Here is a 19,218-nt window from a genome sequence, read left to right as displayed (position 1 = left end):
ATAAAAAGAGGGAGCGGAAGACAAGATGGGGAGAGGAGGGGAAGCACACAAACACAACATTTGAGAGCAGGGAGATGTGTGGGAGGGAGAGGGCTTGGGGGGAGGAGGCGTGGGCAGGGGGGGGGGGGTGGGAGAAGTATAAAACACAAGGACACCAAGGACTTCCAGGACAGAACTTGGTATTTCAAAAAAGTGCATTTGGGGTGAAATTAGCGGGGGTAGAAAAGATAAAGGTTTTGGATGGGGAAAGATAAGAGCTGGTGGTGAACAGCTGTTTTAAAGACCTGGAGGGTGGAGTGGGATTGAAGAGAGTGAGGGAGGTTGTTCCAGAGGCAGGAGAAAAGAGGAATGAAGGAGTGAAGGTGAGCAGAGAGTCTTGATTTTGGCAGTTTAACCATAAGAGGGTTGCAGGCAGATCTTGTGCGACCTGTAGGAATATTTGGGGGACAGAGCCCAGAGAGAGCTGGGGGGCAAGGATAGAGAGGAGTCGGTAGAAGACGGAAAGACCACCAACCTGCCTGCGGTGAGTGAGTGAAAGGCCCTTGGAGTTAGCTTCATCGCAGGAGATTCCAATGATTCTGAACGCTTTGGTTTCAACAGCGTGAAGACGAGCTAGGTGTGAGGCAGGAGCACCAGCCCAGAGGGGAGAGCAGTATTCCATTGAGCTGTGGATGAAAGCCTTGTATGTGGTGAGGAGCTCAGGTGTGCCAAGGAAGGACTTCGCACGACGGAGGATGCCCAGTCGGCGACTGGCTTTGGAGGCCAGATTTGAAATGTGGTTTTCCCAGGAAAGATCATGGCAGATAGTGAGACCCAAAAGCTTGAGTGACAGAACTTCTTGGAGAGGATTATTCAGAAAGTGGATGGGAGGGTTGTCCAGTTGGTCTTTTCGGAGAGACATTGTAAGAGTGTGAGATTTGTCAGGATTGAAAGACATGTTCCACTTGTTTGCCCAGTCTGTGATTTCGTCCAGGTCTGCAGAGAGTGAGGAGGCTGCAGACTGCCGATCTGAGGGATGAGGAATGGAGTGACAGAGAGTAGAGTCATCAGCAAAGAGATGGAGAGGATTTTCAAGAGAGTCAGAGAGATCATTGATGAAGACCAGAAAAAGCACAGGGCCCAGAACACTGCCTTGGGGAACTCCAGCCTGAACAGGAAGAGGAGATGAGAGAAACCCATTCAGGGCCACACGTTGACTATGACTAGAGAGGAAGTCCGCCAGCCATGCGTGGAGATTTCCATGGATACCAAAGGAGGAGAGTTTGGTGAGCAGAGCGGGGTGCCAGACCGTATCGAAGGCACGTGATATGTCAAGGGAAAAATCACCTTCAGAGGCCATTTTCCCCCGCAAAGCGGGGGTTGGCCTTTTTCAGGGACCGTGGTTGTTGTTGTTTTTTTTGGTCCCCTTTTTGAAGCAATGTTTTACGGCCGGATGCCCTTCCTGCCGCAAACCCTTTTTGTCGCCAACCCAACCCTTTTGATATGTCAAGGGAGACAGCTCTAATTTCCTGTTTGGCATTGAGGACCTCCATCCATTGTTGAGAAAGCAGAAGCAGCATGTCCAGAGTAGAGTGACCAGGTCTGAAACCAAATTGATGATCAGAGATCAAGCCATTGGAGAAGAGGAATGATTTCATATCCAAAGCAATGATGGATTCCATGACTTTGCTGATAATTGGGAGAAGGCTGATTGGTCTGTAGTTGCTAGGATCTGTTTTTGCACCTTTTTGTGCAAAGCGGTGATGTTGGCTGATTTCCAAGCAGATGGCAGATGACCTTGAGCAAAAGAGAGGGTGAAGAGAACAGAGAGAGGGAGTGAAAGAGCGGAAGAACAGGATTTTAGGACCCGTGGGCTGATGCCGTCAGGTCCAGTTGCAGAATCAGAGTCGAGGGTTGACAGAAACTTTTCCACCTTGTCAAGAAGAAAGGACACAGAGTCCAGGAGCAGCTGGGTACGACTGGGTACGTTGGGTACAGAGAGGGATGGGTTTGGGTCACAAGATTTAGAGGCAAACACAGAGTTGAGGCATTCAGCTTTTTCACGTGCGGAGTCAGCCGTGTAGCTGTTTGAGGTGAGGGAAGGGGTGGAGGGGGAACAAACACCAGAAACAGATTTGACCAGATGCCACCAGGATTTGGAAGAGGGAGACAGATAAGAGAGTTCGGTCTTGAGAACAGAGAGATATTGTTTCCTGGCTCTCCAGAGGGTGGACACACACTTGTTTCGGGCTTTGTGAAAGGAAATGAGATTTCCTTCCTTTGGATTTGCTTTCCATGAGACGAAAGCAAGTTGTTTCTGGGCAACAGCCTCACCACAAGATTCCGTGTACCATGGACGGGAGGAAGGGTATGACAACTGACCGGGTCCTCAGTCAAGGTCCTAAGCATCATCCCGTTTCGGCCCTTTAACCTTGATACGGTCAGCTAAGGTGGGCCAGCATGGGCACATACACCTCCACGAGCAGCAACTACACCTGGATGCGTACATACCCCCACCCCCAGCCAGTGCGAACGCAGACTACAACAACAAATACGCCTCCACTTCTCGAATCCACAGCACCAAACAAGTAAACATGGTGGAACACTCAAAACACCCACCTTTATACCCTTCACCACTCAACAAAACACACCAGATCATTCATATACACACACACACACACACACACACACACCCACCAACCAACCAACCAACCACCTACCCTTGCAACATACACCACTCAACATACAAAAACACACACACTCATGCAAAAATTCATTCATGCAAAAACACACCCTCACCCACTCACTCACTCACATACACAAAATAAGAAATAATAATAGTAAAAAAAAACAACACACACAACCAACCAACCACCTACCCTTACCAACATGCACAACTCGTGCAAAAAACAATTTATGCAAAACCATTCATGCAAAACCACACCCACTCATGACCCACTCCTGCAACACATACACACACACACACACACACACACACACACACACACACACACACACACACACACACACACACACACACACACTCCTGCAACACACACACACACACACACTCCTGCAACACGCAACACACACACAAACACACACACACACACACACACACACACACACACACACACACACACACACACACCATTCATACATCTCCATTTCTATTCCCCGTAACCTCAACCTACACCGTTCGACGTGCCTCCATAAACTTCCTCCACATCCAAAGTGAGCCTTTCAATGCAACCTGGGCAACTTTATCACACATCCTCCTTCTTCTTTCTGTCCCACACACTCCAAGCCGAGCAAGAAATGCAGAAAAGGAATTGCCAACAAACCATCCACACCCCACCTCAAATGGCTGACAAGAAACTCGCCAACCATTCTCCCGGCACTCTGCCTCCAGCTCACTGTACTTTCCTCTCTTCCTCTCGTGCACCTCCTCCATGTTCTCTTCCCAAGGTACAGACAATTCCCCTAAGATGACCTGTCTTGTTGTGCCTGACTAGATGACAATGTCAGGCCGCAACCTTGTCACACAGATCTCCTCTGGGAATACCAATTGTGGCTTTAGGTCTGCCACCACCTGCCAATCACAAGCATCTGACAGCCCTCTTGCTTTCCACCTCCTCCTCTTTCCACCTCTTACCACTTGGCCCTCTTTGACAAACAACACCTCTCCCCCATCAGTCTCCTTCTCCACTCTTCTCTCTCTCGACCTCAGCACCTCTTGTTGCACCATCTGCACCACCACCGCCAGCACCTGATCATGTCGCCACCTGTATTGTCCTGCTGCCAATGCTACTGAGCATGCACTCAGTGCATGCTGCACCGTTCCCAAACCTCCACACAAATAACATCTCTCATCCTGCAACAACCCCCACAATCTCAAGTTTATTGGTGAAGGAAGCACACCATATGTTGACCGCAACAGGAAATTCAACAATATTGGCTCCATCCTCCAAATCTCTTGCCACTTCAATATTGTTACGTGCTCCTCCCCAACCCCCTGGTCACGGTGTACCTCCGAGCCCCGAGAGGAGTCACGGCAGAAAAAATGTGTTATTCTGTATGTCAAAGATCAATGGTGAAGCCACACCAATTGTTACAAACAAACCAGTATTGTATTAAGATCACACAAGAATAACAGTACAACAACAATAGTAATCAATTGTACAACCAATATATATTTCCTATGATGGTACCATCAGGTTCGTACAAAATAACTCACTGTGCTCCAAGTGAGCGAAAAGAAGAAGATTCCCAATGTCTCTAATTCCCGGCTTCAAGCCAAAGTTGTTTGCGGCTTCAAGCCAAAGTCGATCCGCTCCAGCGATTGTCAGAACGATGTCCAATCGAGACCAGAATCCCATTGGGTTGGCAGTTACAGTCCTGCTGCCAAAGCTGTGCAAAGGCGCCCTCAAGGCGACTGGGAAATCCAAAGGCGCCCTCTAGGCGACGGGGAAATCACACCCTCGGGTATGGACGTTCCACGGCTCACAGTCGGCGAACCGCAAATTAATCTTCAAAAGCCACGTTGCACACACACACACACACACCAGATACGTCTGAAAGCGGTGAAAACGGCTGACGAAGCAAAGAAACCTTGCTCGACGCGCAGAACGCGCGAGTCGAAATGGCCGACGCCCCGTTCTCGAGACGTAACAGTCCTTCGATGATTCTCTTCGGAATCAATCGCCAAACCTGACACGCAGGTTAATCTGTCACAGCGATAACAACTCTGTCGCAGGAATCCCTTTCCTGGGAAACCCAAAGTTCACTCATGACTCTTGCTCGCTAATGTTCACTCCAGACCACAAAGCAACTATGCTTCTTGTCCGACTCCACTCGCTCCGCTTTCTTTTTTCTCCTCTTCCTCTTCGTCGCCGTCCGGTTCCTGTTTCATTTAAAACATTAACCTTTTTACCTTTTGACAATAATAATTGCTATTTCCCTCAAACAACAATAATAATAATACATGGAATCAAAAATGTTTACAGTGGATGAAAACCACAACAACGGAAGTGACGAATCCATAACAATATCCTCACCCGCACAGCTTCCCACCTAGTCCAAGCACCTTGCTGTGCCTGTCTGACTGCTTTCACATATCTCCCCTCCTCTTCCTTTCTTCTCACCTCCCTCTCAACCATCTTCCTCCTCTCTTTCACACATGCCTTTCCCCATCGCTCATGCTTCATCCACCCCAAGCCATGCATACCGTGCTGTACCATCCCCATGACCGCCTCCTGTTGCAACCGCTCCTCCATCTCGTCCACCTCTGCTCTTGCATTCCACTTCCGACTTCCCTTCTTCTCTGGGAGAGCATTCTTTACCACTGCATCACTTGAATCTCGCAACATCATGAACTCCCGCACCCTCACCACCTTAAACTCCTCGGTTAATGATGTCAAGGGAAACTGGAGTTTTCCACCCTGACCATAAAAGGCAATGGTCGTCAAACAGCGTGGCACTCCCAACCACCTCCTCACAAACCCGCTCACCACAACCTCCATCCTCTCTACATGCCCAATCGCAATATCATACATCATCTATGGCCACAATACTCATGGCATCAATCCAAACTTCAAACACCATACCTTCAACTTACCTGGCAAACCACATCCATCAATCCTCTTCAAACTTTATCAAAAGCTTGTTTCTGACATCCTCCACTCTTCCCACATCATTCAACTCCACTGTATACCATCTTCCCAAACTCTTCACAGGGGCCTCTACCAATGATGGAACCACCTCCCCTCCCAGCTCAAACCTGTGCATGTTATCCACCACTCCTCGTCTCACCACCACACTCCTCGACTTTCTTGCTTTAAATCCCATTCTTGCCCACCGCATCAACCTTTCCAGTCGTCCCAGTACCTCTACTGCTGCATCAGCGGACTGTTGGACAACTGTCAGGTCATCCATGAATACAAACATCGCTGGCAAACTCTGACCAGGGGCTAGCTCCACTTCTTTCCCATGTCCACTCACCGCACGTATCAACAACTCCATAACCAGCACAAACAAAATAGGGGAGAGGGTACATCGCATCGGGATCCCCACTTCCAACTTCTGCCACTCCGTTACATAGGACTGTGTCGCAAACCGCACCCAAAACTGATCATAATATGCCATCAAAAAATCCCTAAATCTCCGTGGCACCCAAAAGAAATCCATGGCATACCTGATCAAGGCATGCAGCACTGACCCATATGCATTTTCCAAATCCAGCAATACCACCGCCACATCCTTCCTTTGCCTCTCTTTCTTTGTTATATACTAGCCGAAAGCACCCGGCGTTGCCCGGGTTCTTTTTGAATGAATTTACTACTATAATTCAGCTTTTACTCGCGGCCGTAGAAGATTGATTGCAATAATTCAGCTCAGCTTTTAATTTCGAAATGGACCCAGCCCAGCCGAAGCAGCCTCGACCGGCCTCGCCACCTCGCCTATAACCTTCCCGGGGCCCGTCCGGACATTTTTTGTTTTGGAGGTTTCCTCCTATCTTTCACCGTTCAGGAGATTAGCGCGTGCAGACAAACAAATAAACAAACAAACAAACAAACAAAAACTTTCTTTTATATATATATAAATATTATATATTATATATTATATATTATATATTATATATACATATATACTAGCCGAAAGCACCCGTCGTTGCCCAGGTTCTTTTTGAATGAATTTACGACTATAATTCAGCTTTTACTCGCGGCCATAGAAGATTGACTACTATAATTCAGCTCAGCTTTTAATTGCGAAATGGGCAAGGCCCGGCCGAAGTGGGCCTCGACCGGTCTCGCCACATCACCGAAAACCTTCCCGGGGCCCGTCCCGACATTTTTTGTATTGGAGGTTTCCTCCTATCTTTCAACGTTCAGGAGATTAGCTTGCGCAGACAAACAAACAAACAAACAAGCAAACAAAAACTTTCTTTTAATATTGTTATGTCGGTAGGGTAAAGGAATATCTAGAGCCAGGTAGATCTGAATAGGTAACATGCTTCGACTGTCGCGATAGGGAATCTACTTGTAATAAGTTGTGTGTTAGTCTGGTTTGTCGGGTTAAGATGTATACCTGTGAACATACCAGGATGTTCGTGTGCTCGGTATTTCGGGATTAAAGATAACAGCCCCTGTGTGTCAAACCTGGTAGTCAAACCTTTGTCCCTTATGGCAATGCACTCATTTAAACACTTAGACAGGCCCTTAGCGCAACATTAAATAATTCCCTTCCCTGACAAGGACTTCGGAAGAGAACAGGCAAGGGGCCAGTTCAGGGCACTGCCGCATGGGCCGCAGCCAGCTACACCTCCGGCAGCCCTCGAGTAGCACGAGCCATGACCACGCTACAGGCCTGTGATTCGGTGGAGGGCACTGATTGGGTGGCGTGCCAAAGCTGACGTCACCGCCGCAAGGTTATATAGGGGTGCGCCGAACGACATTGGCCCTCTTGCAGTCTTGCACATCCGACTCTTCTTGCTTGCGCAGCATGGCTGGCTTGCAGTTCGAACTCTATTGTGCAGCACGTCCCTCCCTGGCTGTCTTGTGCTCTCTGCACTTCCCTGCTTGGTCTTGGGAGGTCCCTGGTGGCCGTTGGCTCGCCATCTGCATGGTGCTTGGAGCGGTGCTTTCGGAGCGAGGGACCTCGTGGTGTGATCGATTGGAGCTTGGAGCAAGGCATGGTGGCCGCTAGTGGGGCCGAACGGAGCCGTGTTTGGACGGCAGACAATACAAGACGACAGACGAGATAAGGCTGCACCCACACCCCACATTTACAAGTACACGACATTTCCTTTTATTAATTCATCTTCCCTTGTTCGTTCCTGAAGTCAGTTGTGGGGACGTCCCAATTTAAGACTTTTATTTAATATCGCGTTTCCCTGTCCCGACCTTTGCAAATAAACCCTTGTATTATTTTTCATTCCCCACAAATCTGGTTTTGTTTGAGTTCGTTCGCCTTCCACAGTTACGCGCTCCCGCTTCTTCCTCTTATCTTCTTCTCTTCCCGCGTTTGATCGTAAAATCCGTATTGATCGTCGCCTCCGTTAGAGCCGTTCTGGTCTTCCGCGGTCCCTGGTATTAACCGGAGGGATTAGCACGACAACTGTTGTCGAGGAGTGGGATAGAACCCTGGAAATAAATTTGGTGTCAAGGAGTGGAGAATCTGGAAACAAAATTTTTTTTAGTCGGAGGCGATCAATTTGCATAGTCGATTGGGCTTACGGGCCGCGAACAGCGCGTGAATAAAAATTTAAATTTTATTATGGTTGGTAGAAGCCGCGCAGGAAAGCGACCTCCTCTCCACGGATGGAGGAGGTAAGCAGTATGGAGGAAAGGAGAATGGAAGATATGGGAAGCATAGGGAGTGAGTCGGATGTAGATGGGGGAATTCAGCGTAGTGGTGGAACTTCCCCCGCCGTTTGGACGGCCCCGATAACCGACCAGATTTTGGATCAATTGCTTAGGGAATTGAGGGCTCACAGGGGGCACAGTGAGCAAACGAGTGAGCGGTTGGAAGGAAAAATTGAGGGATGAATAACAAAATGGAGTCCCAGGGGAATTAATTTAGGGAAGAAATGAAGGGAATGAGTGATCGATTGGAAAATCAAATTGTCGGAATGATTAACAAATTGGATGCCCATTATGAGCGAATGGGAAATAAAATTGATGAATGTACGAGTAGTCCGGCAGCTAAGCTAAATATAGCATAACGGTTGTGCATTTTGTGAGGAAAGCACCAAATTTGGCACACTAGTAGACTATCATATTATGAAAGGATCTGGATATTGGGCCATCTCAGATTCAGAGATTTGATTTTTGCAAGATTTGCAGATTTTGCAGATTTGCAAGCTGAGATTGCAATGCCAGGGACGGCCGACTCCTTCCCCTGCAAAGACCAAAGACCTGAACAAAGACCTGGGACAGTCCCATGGAGGACAAGGTTGACCAGGCCCAAAGGAGTCAGGGGGTTTAGGTGAGTCGGTCCGAGGAGGAGGTTGAGGTGACCGAGGGGACCCTCACCGTGCATAACAATTGGGAACAGGAGGCTCCAAAATTACAGAACCAGTTGGGGGAGTGTGTTGGCTCCGGGCCCACGTCACCCGCACAAGAAGAGCTCAGCAAATCACTGCAGTGGCACTGCACATCCTGCAACACCGTGCGTATGAACGCCACTGTATGACATATGCTGATGATGCAGAAGACCTGCCTGAGTTCGAAGACTGGTGTCACCACAGAGGAGAAGACATTCCCAACTTTCAGTACTGGGCAACTGTGCTGGAACTAGAGATGTTGGTACTGGTCTACGTGCGTTCTCTGCGGCAGGCTTCATTCACGATGTACCTTGATGCCCTGACGGAACTGGTCCCATGGTTCCATGCCTTAGACCACACACACTATGCCAGGTGGGTCCCTGTTCACCTGAGGGGCATGGTTGCACTCCCAATGAAGCACCCAGATGTAGCCAGAGAATTCAGGGCTGGCAACTTCACTGTACAGAAGACGAAGAAGGTGTTCTCCTCGATCCCAATCGACCAGGCGCATGAACAGAATAACGCCTGCATCAAAGGAGATGGTGGAGCAGTCGGCCTTACTGACAACCCAAGTGCCCTGCGGCGTTGGATGATTGCCGGGCCAGAAGTTGCCAGGGCCATAGAAGAGTTCCAAGATGGCCATCAACACTGGGGGAGGCGAGAGGACACACGTCATCACGACCAGACACCAAGTGTGCAGACCTCTTTCGCCAAGGATGTCCGCGCCCTTGTCAGCGTCATAGAAGAGCTTGGCAATCCCTTTGAGGAAGAGAGCATGGATCTGGTTGTCCTTGACACAAAGGAAATTGCAGGTCCTGCTGCAGTTGAGACTGTCAGGAATGTGAAGAAGATTGGCCAAGAGCAGTTCCAGGCTTTCACCAGAGAATGCCTGGTGGAAAGGACCAAGCCAATTGATGATGCAATTCGTCAGAACAAGCTGAAGGTGTCATTTTGGAAAATGGCTGCCACAGCCATCAGGGGCTGAATTTGAGATGGCCCAATATCCAAATCTGTTCATAATAGGATAGTCTACTAGTGTGCCAAATTTGGTGCTTTCCTCACAAAATGCACAATTGTTATGCTAAGTTTCCCCACTAGAGTGAGTTGAAGGAAGGACGAACGAATGGTGCCATTGGGGCCCAGGAGAAGCCAATGGTGGCAGAAATAGAATCGGAAGGGGGGAAGCCAAATTGGGAATGGGAGAGAGTGCGGCCCATGCAGATGTGCATGAGGCTCAGGAGCAGGGAATTGTAATGGCAAGCGAATTGAAACAGGAGACTGCAAATTTACAGGTGAATGGGGAATGCCAACAGGTGAACATGGAGTGTCCACAGGTGAGCGTGGAGTGCCCACAGGTGAATGGAAAAGGAAATTTGGAATGTTTGGAAGTAAATGGAGGATGTTTCCCACCTGCTGGCCTGGAGGTTTGTCGGTACCAGGTGGATGCCACAACACCCCAACCGGCGGATGGATTTGAATCCTTGCAGCACCAGGGCGGTGGTTCAGAGCAAGAGGGGGTAGAGTTATTGGGGGTCCGGGTAATGGAGCCGGACCGGGTATTTATTGGGGAAAGCCTGTTGAGGCCGCAAATGATGGGGGATGATGATGAGAATGATGCGATTCAGCGGTTGGGGACCTGGGACAGTCCCATGGAGGGCAAGGTTGACCAGGCCCAAAGGAGTCAGGGGGTTTAGGTGAGTCGGTCCGAGGAGGAGGTTGAGGTGACCAAGGGGACCCTCACCGTGCATAACAATTGGGAACAGGAGGCTCCAACATTACAGAACCAGTTGGGGGAGTGTGTTGGCTCCGGGCTGGATTTGGACATTGGAGGATCGGGAGATCGAGCCTCGAAAGATTTGGTCCCCGTAGGGAATGTAGACCAGCTGCAGGGAGGGGCAGAACAACCTGAGGGGATTGTTACCTGCAGCTGTGGTTTGGCAGTGGAGATCAAATTTTTTAAAAGGAAAAGTAAATTTATGTGTAAATGGAAATTTGATTTGGCACAGCCTTGGAGGGAGTTGGTCCCCGGGCTGCGGGATTTGGACCAGGAGAGGTCATTGAGGATGGCCTCGGGAAAAATTTGCCCCTTTCAAAATTTGGGGATGCCAGCCAGCTGGGGGGCTGTGCTGGCGAGATTTGGACGTGGGGTCCAGCCATGGGTGTCATGGTACGACCTGGGCCCCACGGGGGGGTCTGGTGGAGTGTGGCGTCCCTTGTCCTTCGGAGTGCAGCCCAAGCTGGTGGCTCGGGCTGGCAGGGTCACCGGACCCTGGTGGGGGTTAAGACCTCCAGGGGGGTCCGAGGTGGTTTCTCAAGCCTGGGATGGCATTTATTGAGGACCACTAGGGGGAGGTGTTGTGGGTCGCGCTTTGGTGGTGGCACTGCAGATGGCCAACTTGGGCCTGATGTGGTGACCACCCGGGCATGCAGCCTGACACCCTCCTCCTGAGACTCTGGGACAGCCAGCATGTGGAGACCTGCCATGCTGTGTTGGTCTATGGACGCGGGTCGAACCGAATGGACAGGGAATGTTATAGCCTATTGGACAACCATTGGGGCATCTGTGGAACGTGATGGTGTGAGAGTGACCTTCCACAGATGTTCCGTTATGATTTATGGACTCTCGGTTTGGGAAGAGAGCCATGGGGTTGATGAATTGGGAATGTGTAAAGTGCCGAGCATATGGGCCATGCTTGGCTGGCATGTGTATGGCAAAGCATCTTTCTTTGGTGAGGTTATTGAAATCTGAATAAATGTTGGGCATGGGTAATCTGTGGGTTAGATGCAAATTTAAGGGTCAATTTTGTGAAGAGAAATGGTGGACACTGTATAGTGACACCATTATTGATCCAGGTGTGCTAGACCAGAGTGTTGGAGGCTGTGATAAAATTGATAGGGTAGCAGGACACAGCTTTCAACTTGTTGCGGGGGCAACTGTGCCGATATTTGGGACGTGGGATCATGGAGATGGAGTTGGGGGTCTGAGGGTTAATGTGGTGCTGTGGGTGTCCGAGGTGTGTGGACCATGTTTTCTGGGTGGGTCTCCTGGTGGAGCATGGCTGTCGACTGGACCTTGGTGTGGTCAAGTGTGGGTGAGCACTGGGGGGCTGCAGTTCTGTGGACTGGGGGATGATGTGGAGGTGCGGGGGACGTGGCTGTAAGGATGCCACGCACTGCGACCATGCCCGCCAGGGCCGAGGTTGTGCGTGCGGTAGTGTTGTTGGCAGCAGGTGCTCACCACATTGGCCAGCTGGGGCTGGTGCAGCTGTGTTCCTCGCAGGGGGGCCAAAGGATGGCTGGTGGGTCGCACCCTTATGGACACTCAGGGGCCATGTTGGCGTTTCGACTGCTCACCTTGTCCCGAATGTCCCGATGACCCTTGCACGGTAGAGGTGCAGAGCTGTCGTGGCCACAGGTAGTTGTGCAGTGATAATCACCGTTGGATGCGGACCCACATGCCTGCCAGTATAATGGGGAGAAAAGTGAAAATTTTGAAAATTTGATTGGCCCGATGATACATTTTGGGATTTTGAAGGGTGGATGGCACCTTTGGACTTGACCAACCGGAAGTTACCTGTACATCAAGGTGGAGGTAAGGCTTTGATGGTTACTGTCCCAGGCTTCAGGACTTGCTATGTAAATTGGGACATGTAATTTGGAGTTGGGAGGCGGGTGAGAGTGATGACATGGCCGGTGAGGGGATTGGAATGTGTGCCACACAGAGTCTTGTGGGTGGCGTTTGTTTATGTGTAGAGGTGATGTGTTTCTATGTGGTCGTGAGAGTGGAGATAATGGAGAGTTGAGTGATTATTGTGTGTTGGAAATGAAAATGTGTTGGTTAAATGTGAACGGGGATTTCACAACGGCAGGCCATGGAACAAACTCTTGTAACATATTTTTGGTACCAGCCTCTACGGAATTGTGCTGGAGAATTGAATGGCAGCGGGGGAGGAAATGTGTTTTGGGATCTTGTGGATGGGGAAGGTGTGTGTCTGCAGGTACAGACCAGGCTCTGAGGAGCGATGCCTGCGCCCCCCCCCCCCCCCCCTCTGTGGCAATTACCCCTGGCAGCCAGTGGTATCTGGAAATTGGAGCTCGTCAGTGGAGGGTCTGGTTGGGCGCCCTGGGGTAAAGGAGACCCCCGGCGACCCGTGGAGCTGCGCGGCACCAGGAGGCAACGGAGCCTGGTGTGTGGAGACCCTCACCGGTGGGGTAATGGCGGAAAGGGCTGTTGGGCTGCCACGGGGCCAAGAGGTAAAGGGGGGGTGGGGGGGGGAGGCAATGAACGTGTAAGTCGGTTGACTTGTTTTGGGACTGCGGGCCCCACAGCCTGAAGCACCCCCACCATCTTAGTTGTGCGGTGCCTCCCCGCTGCCTAGTTGAGGAATGCACACATGTATACGACATCAATGCCATGGTCCTGCAGGGGGGTGTATTAAGTACGTGCTTGTAATGATTTTGTGCGTGATGTCTATGGAATGAGTATGCGTGGATCAGGGGTTTGTGTTGAATGAATGAGGGCGAAATCCACCGAGCCATGTCACTCACCTGTAACATCTGGACAGGGCCTGCGGAAATTTAAGGGTACATTGGGATGGCCCCGCAGGTAAGGTTGTGTCTTGTGGCACTTACCGGGGGACGCGGTCTGTAGACCGGGGTTGTATAAATGTTTAGAGTTTTGGAAGTTTTGAATTTTTGAATAAGGTTAAGCTTCATGGTTAAGTAGTTTTGTGTGTTGTTTGTATCCTCCCTCCGCAGGAACAACGAATGAGATCATTGTAAATATTTGATTGCATGACTGTTAAGGGGATTAGCATGTTAAGGAGTATAGGTAGGAAGTCCGACTCACTTCCCACAGCCCTCCTGATTTATTTCATAGGCTACTTAAGTGTGAGACAGTAAGTGTTAACACTGGAATGGTAGCGCCTGCAGTGAACCTAGCAGGTGCTCCGGTTCCGGGGGGGGGGGGGGGGGGCTGTGTTATGTCGGTAGGGTAAAGGATTATCTAGAGCCAGGTAGATCTGAATAGGTAACATGCTTCAACTGTCGCGATAGGGAATCTACTTGTAATAAGTTGTGTGTTAGTCCGGTTTGTCGGGTTAAGATGTATACCTGTGAACATACCAGGATGTTCGTGTGCTAGGTATTTCGGGATTAAAGATAACAGCCCCTGTGTGTCAAACCTGGTAATCAAACCTTCGTCCCTTATGGCAATGCACTCATTTAAACACTTAGAGAGGCCCTTAGCGCAACATTAAATAATTCCCTTCCCTGACAAGGATTTCGGAAGAGAACAGGCAAGGGGCCAGTTCAGGGCACCGCCGCATGGGCCGCAGCCAGCTACACCTCCGGCAGGCCTCGAGTAGCACGAGCTATGACCACGCTACAGGCCTCTGATTCGGTGGAGGGCACTGATTGGGTGGCGCGCCAAGGCTGACGTCACCGCCGCAAGGTTATATAGGGGCGCGCCGAACGACATTGGCCCTCTTGCAGTCTTGCACATCCGACTCTTCTTGCTTGCGCAGCACGTCTGGCTTGCAGTTTGAACTCTCTTGCGCAGCACGTCCCTCCCTGGCTGTCTTGTGCTCTCTGCGCTTCCCTGCTTGGTCTTGTGAGGTCCCTGGTGGTCGTTGGCTCCCCATCTGCATGGTGCTTGGAGCGGTGCTTTTGGAGCGAGGGACCTCGTGGTGTGCGATCGATTGTAGCTTGGAGCGAGGCCTGGTGGCGCGCGAGCAGGGCCGAACGGAGCCATATTTGGACGGCAGACAATACAAGATGACAGACGAGATAAGGCTGCACCCACACCCCACATTTACAAGTACACGACGTTTCCTTTTATTAATTCATCTTCCCTTGTTCGTTTCTGAAGTGAGTTGTCGGGACGTCCCAATTTAGGACTTTTATTTAATATCGCGTTTCCCTGTCCCGACCTTTGCAAATAAACCCTTGTATTATTTTTCATTCCCCACAAATCTGGTTTTGTTTGAGTTTGTTCGCCTTCCACAGTTATGCGCTCCCGCTTCTTCCTCTTCCCTTCTTCTCTTGCCGTGTTTGATAGTAAAATCCATATTGATCGTCGCCTCCGTTAGAGCCGTTCTGGTCTTCCGCGGTCCCCGGTATTAACCGGAAGGATTCGCACGACAATATATACATGGAAGATTACTAGCCGAAAGCACCCGGCATTGCCCGGGTTCTTTTTGAATGAATTTACTACTATAATTCAGCTTTTATTCGTGGGCGTAGAAGATTGACTACTGTAATTCAGCTCAGCTTTTAATTGCGAAATGGGCCCAGCCCGGCCGAGGCGGCCTCGCCACTGAGCCTATAACCTTCCCGGGGCCCGTCCTGACATTTTTTGTTTCAGAGGTTTCCTCCTATCTTTCACCGTTCAGGAGATTAGCGCGTGCAGACAAACAAACAAACAAATAAACAAACAAAAACTTTCTTTTATATATATAATAAATATAGATATACAGTGGAACCTTGACTTACGAGTGCCCCAACTTACGAGTTTTTCGAGATACGAGCCGTCGCTCGGGCGGTTTATTGCTTTGAGATGCGAGCCGAGATCTGAGTTACGAGCTTTCGCCACCCGGTCACGTGGTTATCTTGCCGTGCAAGTACAGTACGTATCTCTGTCGTATAGCGCTGCATTTTTGTTTTCGCATTTTGGTTATTTCGAGTTTACGCCGCCAGGTGGGTTCTGGTCACGTGGTTATCTTGCCGTGCAAGTACAGTACGTATCTCTGTCGTATAGCGCTGCATTTTTGTTTTCGCATTTTGGTTATTTCGAGTTTACGCCGCCAGGTGGGTTCTGGTCACGTGGTTATCTTGCCGTGCAAGTACAGTACGTATCTCTGTCGTATAGCGCTGCATTTTTGTTTTCGCATTTTGGTTATTTCGAGTTTACGCCGCCAGGTGGGTTCTGGTCACGTGGTTATCTTGCCGTGCAAGTACAGTACGTATCTCTGTCGTATCGCGCTGCATTTTTGTTTTCGCATTTTGGTTATTTCGGAAAATTTCTTAGTTTTAACCAAGGGGCCTAAGAAAGTGAGTGGCAAGTGCAGTGCTGAGAAGAAGAAGAGGATGATGTGCTTGGATATAAAACACGCAATCGTCGAAAAACATGAGCGAGGTGTCGAGGAGGACGTATATAACGGCAGAGGAGAAGAGCATGCCAGGCCACAACTTGTGGATATAAAACACGCAATCGTCGTGTTTTATATAAAACTTGTGCTTGGATATAAAACACGCAATCGTCGAAAAACATGAGCGAGGTGCCGAGGAGGACGTATATAACGGCAGAGGAGAAGAGCATGCCAGGCCACAACTTGTTCAGAATGCCGGCGATAGCTCGCCTTCTCTTTGTGGAAAACACGGTGAGATCCTTAACATCCAACAACTAATGGGACGCAAACGGGGCGCCCAGTTTAGCGGTACACCCATTGATGAATCACCCTGCCTGTGATTCACCCATGACAGGTTATAGCTGGGTCGGGATTCAAACCCAGGCTGGACAGTTTAGACTTTAGAGTCAAGTGTGCGTACCTCCAGTCCAGGCCATCCTGCCAACTTGTATGCTGCATACAGGTGAAATATAAAGCGCGAGATATTTTTATATATACTGTATATTTAAAAAAAAATTGGTGTGGTTTTTGGCGGGCTGGAACGGATTAATAGCATTTCAATGCATTTCAATGGGGAAATTTGATTTGAGATACGAGCAATTTGAGTTACGAGCTCGGTCACGGAACGAATTAAACTCGTAAGTCAAGGTTCCACTGTATTATATATTATGTTATATATTATATATTATATATATTATTATTATATTATTTATTTAATTTATGAACATTATTATGAACATTATTAATTTATGAAAATTGAATTTACTAGGGCATGCCCGTACTATATATATGCCCGTACTATATATCTATCTAAAATTATATCCCCCCCCTCTATTTACATGAAATGGTTTGGTCCATTCGCAACGCCAAAGCGAACGGCGAACGGCTTGCGAGTACAGTGACAATCCCCCCCCTCTATTTACATGAAATGGTTTCGTCCATTCGCAACGACCACAGAACCCCCCCCCTCTATTTACATGGAATGGTTTGGTCCATTCGCAACGCCAAAGCGAACGGCGAACGGCTAAATCGCCATAGCTCGGTAAGTACTTGTCCGATTAATTTCAAACCTTGAAAAGGCACATCCTCGGGTCCCCAGCAATATACCTGGCAAGTTTCAAGTATATCGGACCGGTAGTTGTCGAGAAATCGTTGTCGCATACATACACACACACATACACACAGAGATTAGTGGAATTATAGATAGATGAATTGCTTTATAAAAATGACATTTAACACATCAAATGTGTTGTACTGTTGAAGGATAAATCAATCATAAATAGTCCTGTGGCATAAAACCAAACTTGATACTCAAACATGAGCTCAGCAACTTAACATCAAAAATTTAACAAATGGAAGGATGCCATCTTCGGAACATTCAAGACAATATTGCCAGGTATGCTTCAGATGACACAAGGAAGCGTATTGCTGTAGTTCGATGTCGGGATAAGCAGTACAAACCAGTTCCCCTGCTGAACAAAATCCAGGAAGTAATGAAAATCTTAATCCACCTTGCACATTAAAACTCTGCTCTTAATTTAAAAACTGTATGAGTAGGACAGGGTTACGGACAAGAGCCACACCGATTGAATGCTGCAGAAGGTGTCCGAGGAGTTCCTGGCTCTCAGGCGGACGGCTCAGGAAAAGGCGCACTCCCGCATTCAAAAAATCCATCTTGCACAGGGTGTCCCGTTCTTGTGCTATGCTTTCCAGCAGATTCTCCAGCATATATGGTGCAGATGGAATCAGCGTGCCACAATGACCAAGCAGCCACAAGATGGCGCGTCGACCCTGTTGGAACGAACACATAAGCATGCTCCAACAAAACACACACACACACACACACACACACACACACACACACACACACACACACACACACACACACACACACACACACACACTTTGCTTTCGTCTGATATTAACCACTCTGTTTTGATGATAGATACAACAAAATACAGACACAGACAAGGGTTGCTCTGCCCACTTAACTTACACCATATCTTCACTCCCTTCCCTACTATCTTCAAGGTGTTGGGTTTGAAATTCTAATCTCAAAATGGGTCTCACACAAGACATTCAAAGGCTGTTTGGCACACTGTTCATGCCTGTAGCATATCCACATTACAACACCAACATCCATAATTATAAATGAAACCGTAAGCAGAGAATTTAACCAGGAAATTGGTGCACAATGGCCTGCGCCTTTTAAATATACAATGGACTCTTTCCATGTCAATAGTATAAATACAAACAGGCTAACCACTTCGATGTTCTCTTCTGAAAGACAGCAAGCTTTGAGATGTGGAGCTGTTTGCTGAAACTCAATCGGATGCAAAAAATATCCACACCCACATGACCTTTACATAGTGATATTTTAAGGTTGTGACCTATGGTTTCAATATATGGTGCAATCTACATATTGTCACATGACTGCTCTCAGTTAAGACCGAGAGTAAGCCACGGATATAAACGAGCATTAATGAAGGCGTTCAACTCCAATTGATGGTGGATGATACGCGAGGAGGAAGAAGAGTACCGACTTACCTGGACGGCCTTGATGATGTCTTCACCCCTCAAATTAACTCGCACGAAAACGGATTGTAAAGTTTACAAAAAGAAACAGGTTTATTACCACAGATGCCGATAATACAAAAACGCGCCGGTTACTAAATAGGGTCCCGAGTTGGAGCGCTCCCACACCAAACGTATAACACGGACGAAGGGAAATAGAACTGAAAATAACCGTGTGTGGTTTTATTGTGGGGACGTATCTCAACTCGGCTGGTGTGTCAGGGATCGCCAGGCCCCAATCGCGCAGTCCCGACGCGGCTCAGGTTGGCAGGAAAACCGCCCGGCGCGGAAACAGGCCTCGCTGCACGGTCCGTCTCACGCCACAGCACTCGTAATCTCGTCAGCACACACTCGCATGCAGGCACCAGAAGCAAGAGTCGAGGGCAGAGGTGGGCAAGAGGAGCAAGAGGTCGAGGGCAAAGGTGGGTGAGAGGAGCAAGAGGTCGAGGACAAAGGAATTCAAGAGAAAGCAGAGGGAAGAGGTCCAGGCACAAA

At 49.0% G+C, this 19,218-nt stretch overlaps 1 protein-coding gene across 5 annotated transcripts in view; it reads right to left on the bottom strand.

Moving 5' to 3' along the window:
• Positions 1–19,218, bottom strand: part of LOC137429734 (AP-2 complex subunit beta) — a 52,891-nt gene that overhangs the window by 21,310 nt on the left and 12,363 nt on the right. For all 5 annotated transcript variants that reach the window (XM_068119933.2, XM_068119934.2, XM_068119937.2 and 2 more), the window contains one exon: positions 17,733–17,940. In XM_068119933.2, the coding sequence (XP_067976034.2) occupies positions 17,733–17,940 (208 nt within the window). The remainder of the gene's footprint in view (positions 1–17,732; positions 17,941–19,218) is intronic.

This window comes from Myxine glutinosa, chromosome 6 (assembly GCF_964187855.1).
Source record: "Myxine glutinosa chromosome 6, kmMyxGlut1.1, whole genome shotgun sequence".
Classification (NCBI taxonomy): Eukaryota; Metazoa; Chordata; class Myxini; order Myxiniformes; family Myxinidae; genus Myxine; species Myxine glutinosa.
The sequence above is the reverse complement of the archived record's forward strand: the minus strand, read 5'-3'. Positions and strand labels throughout refer to the sequence as shown.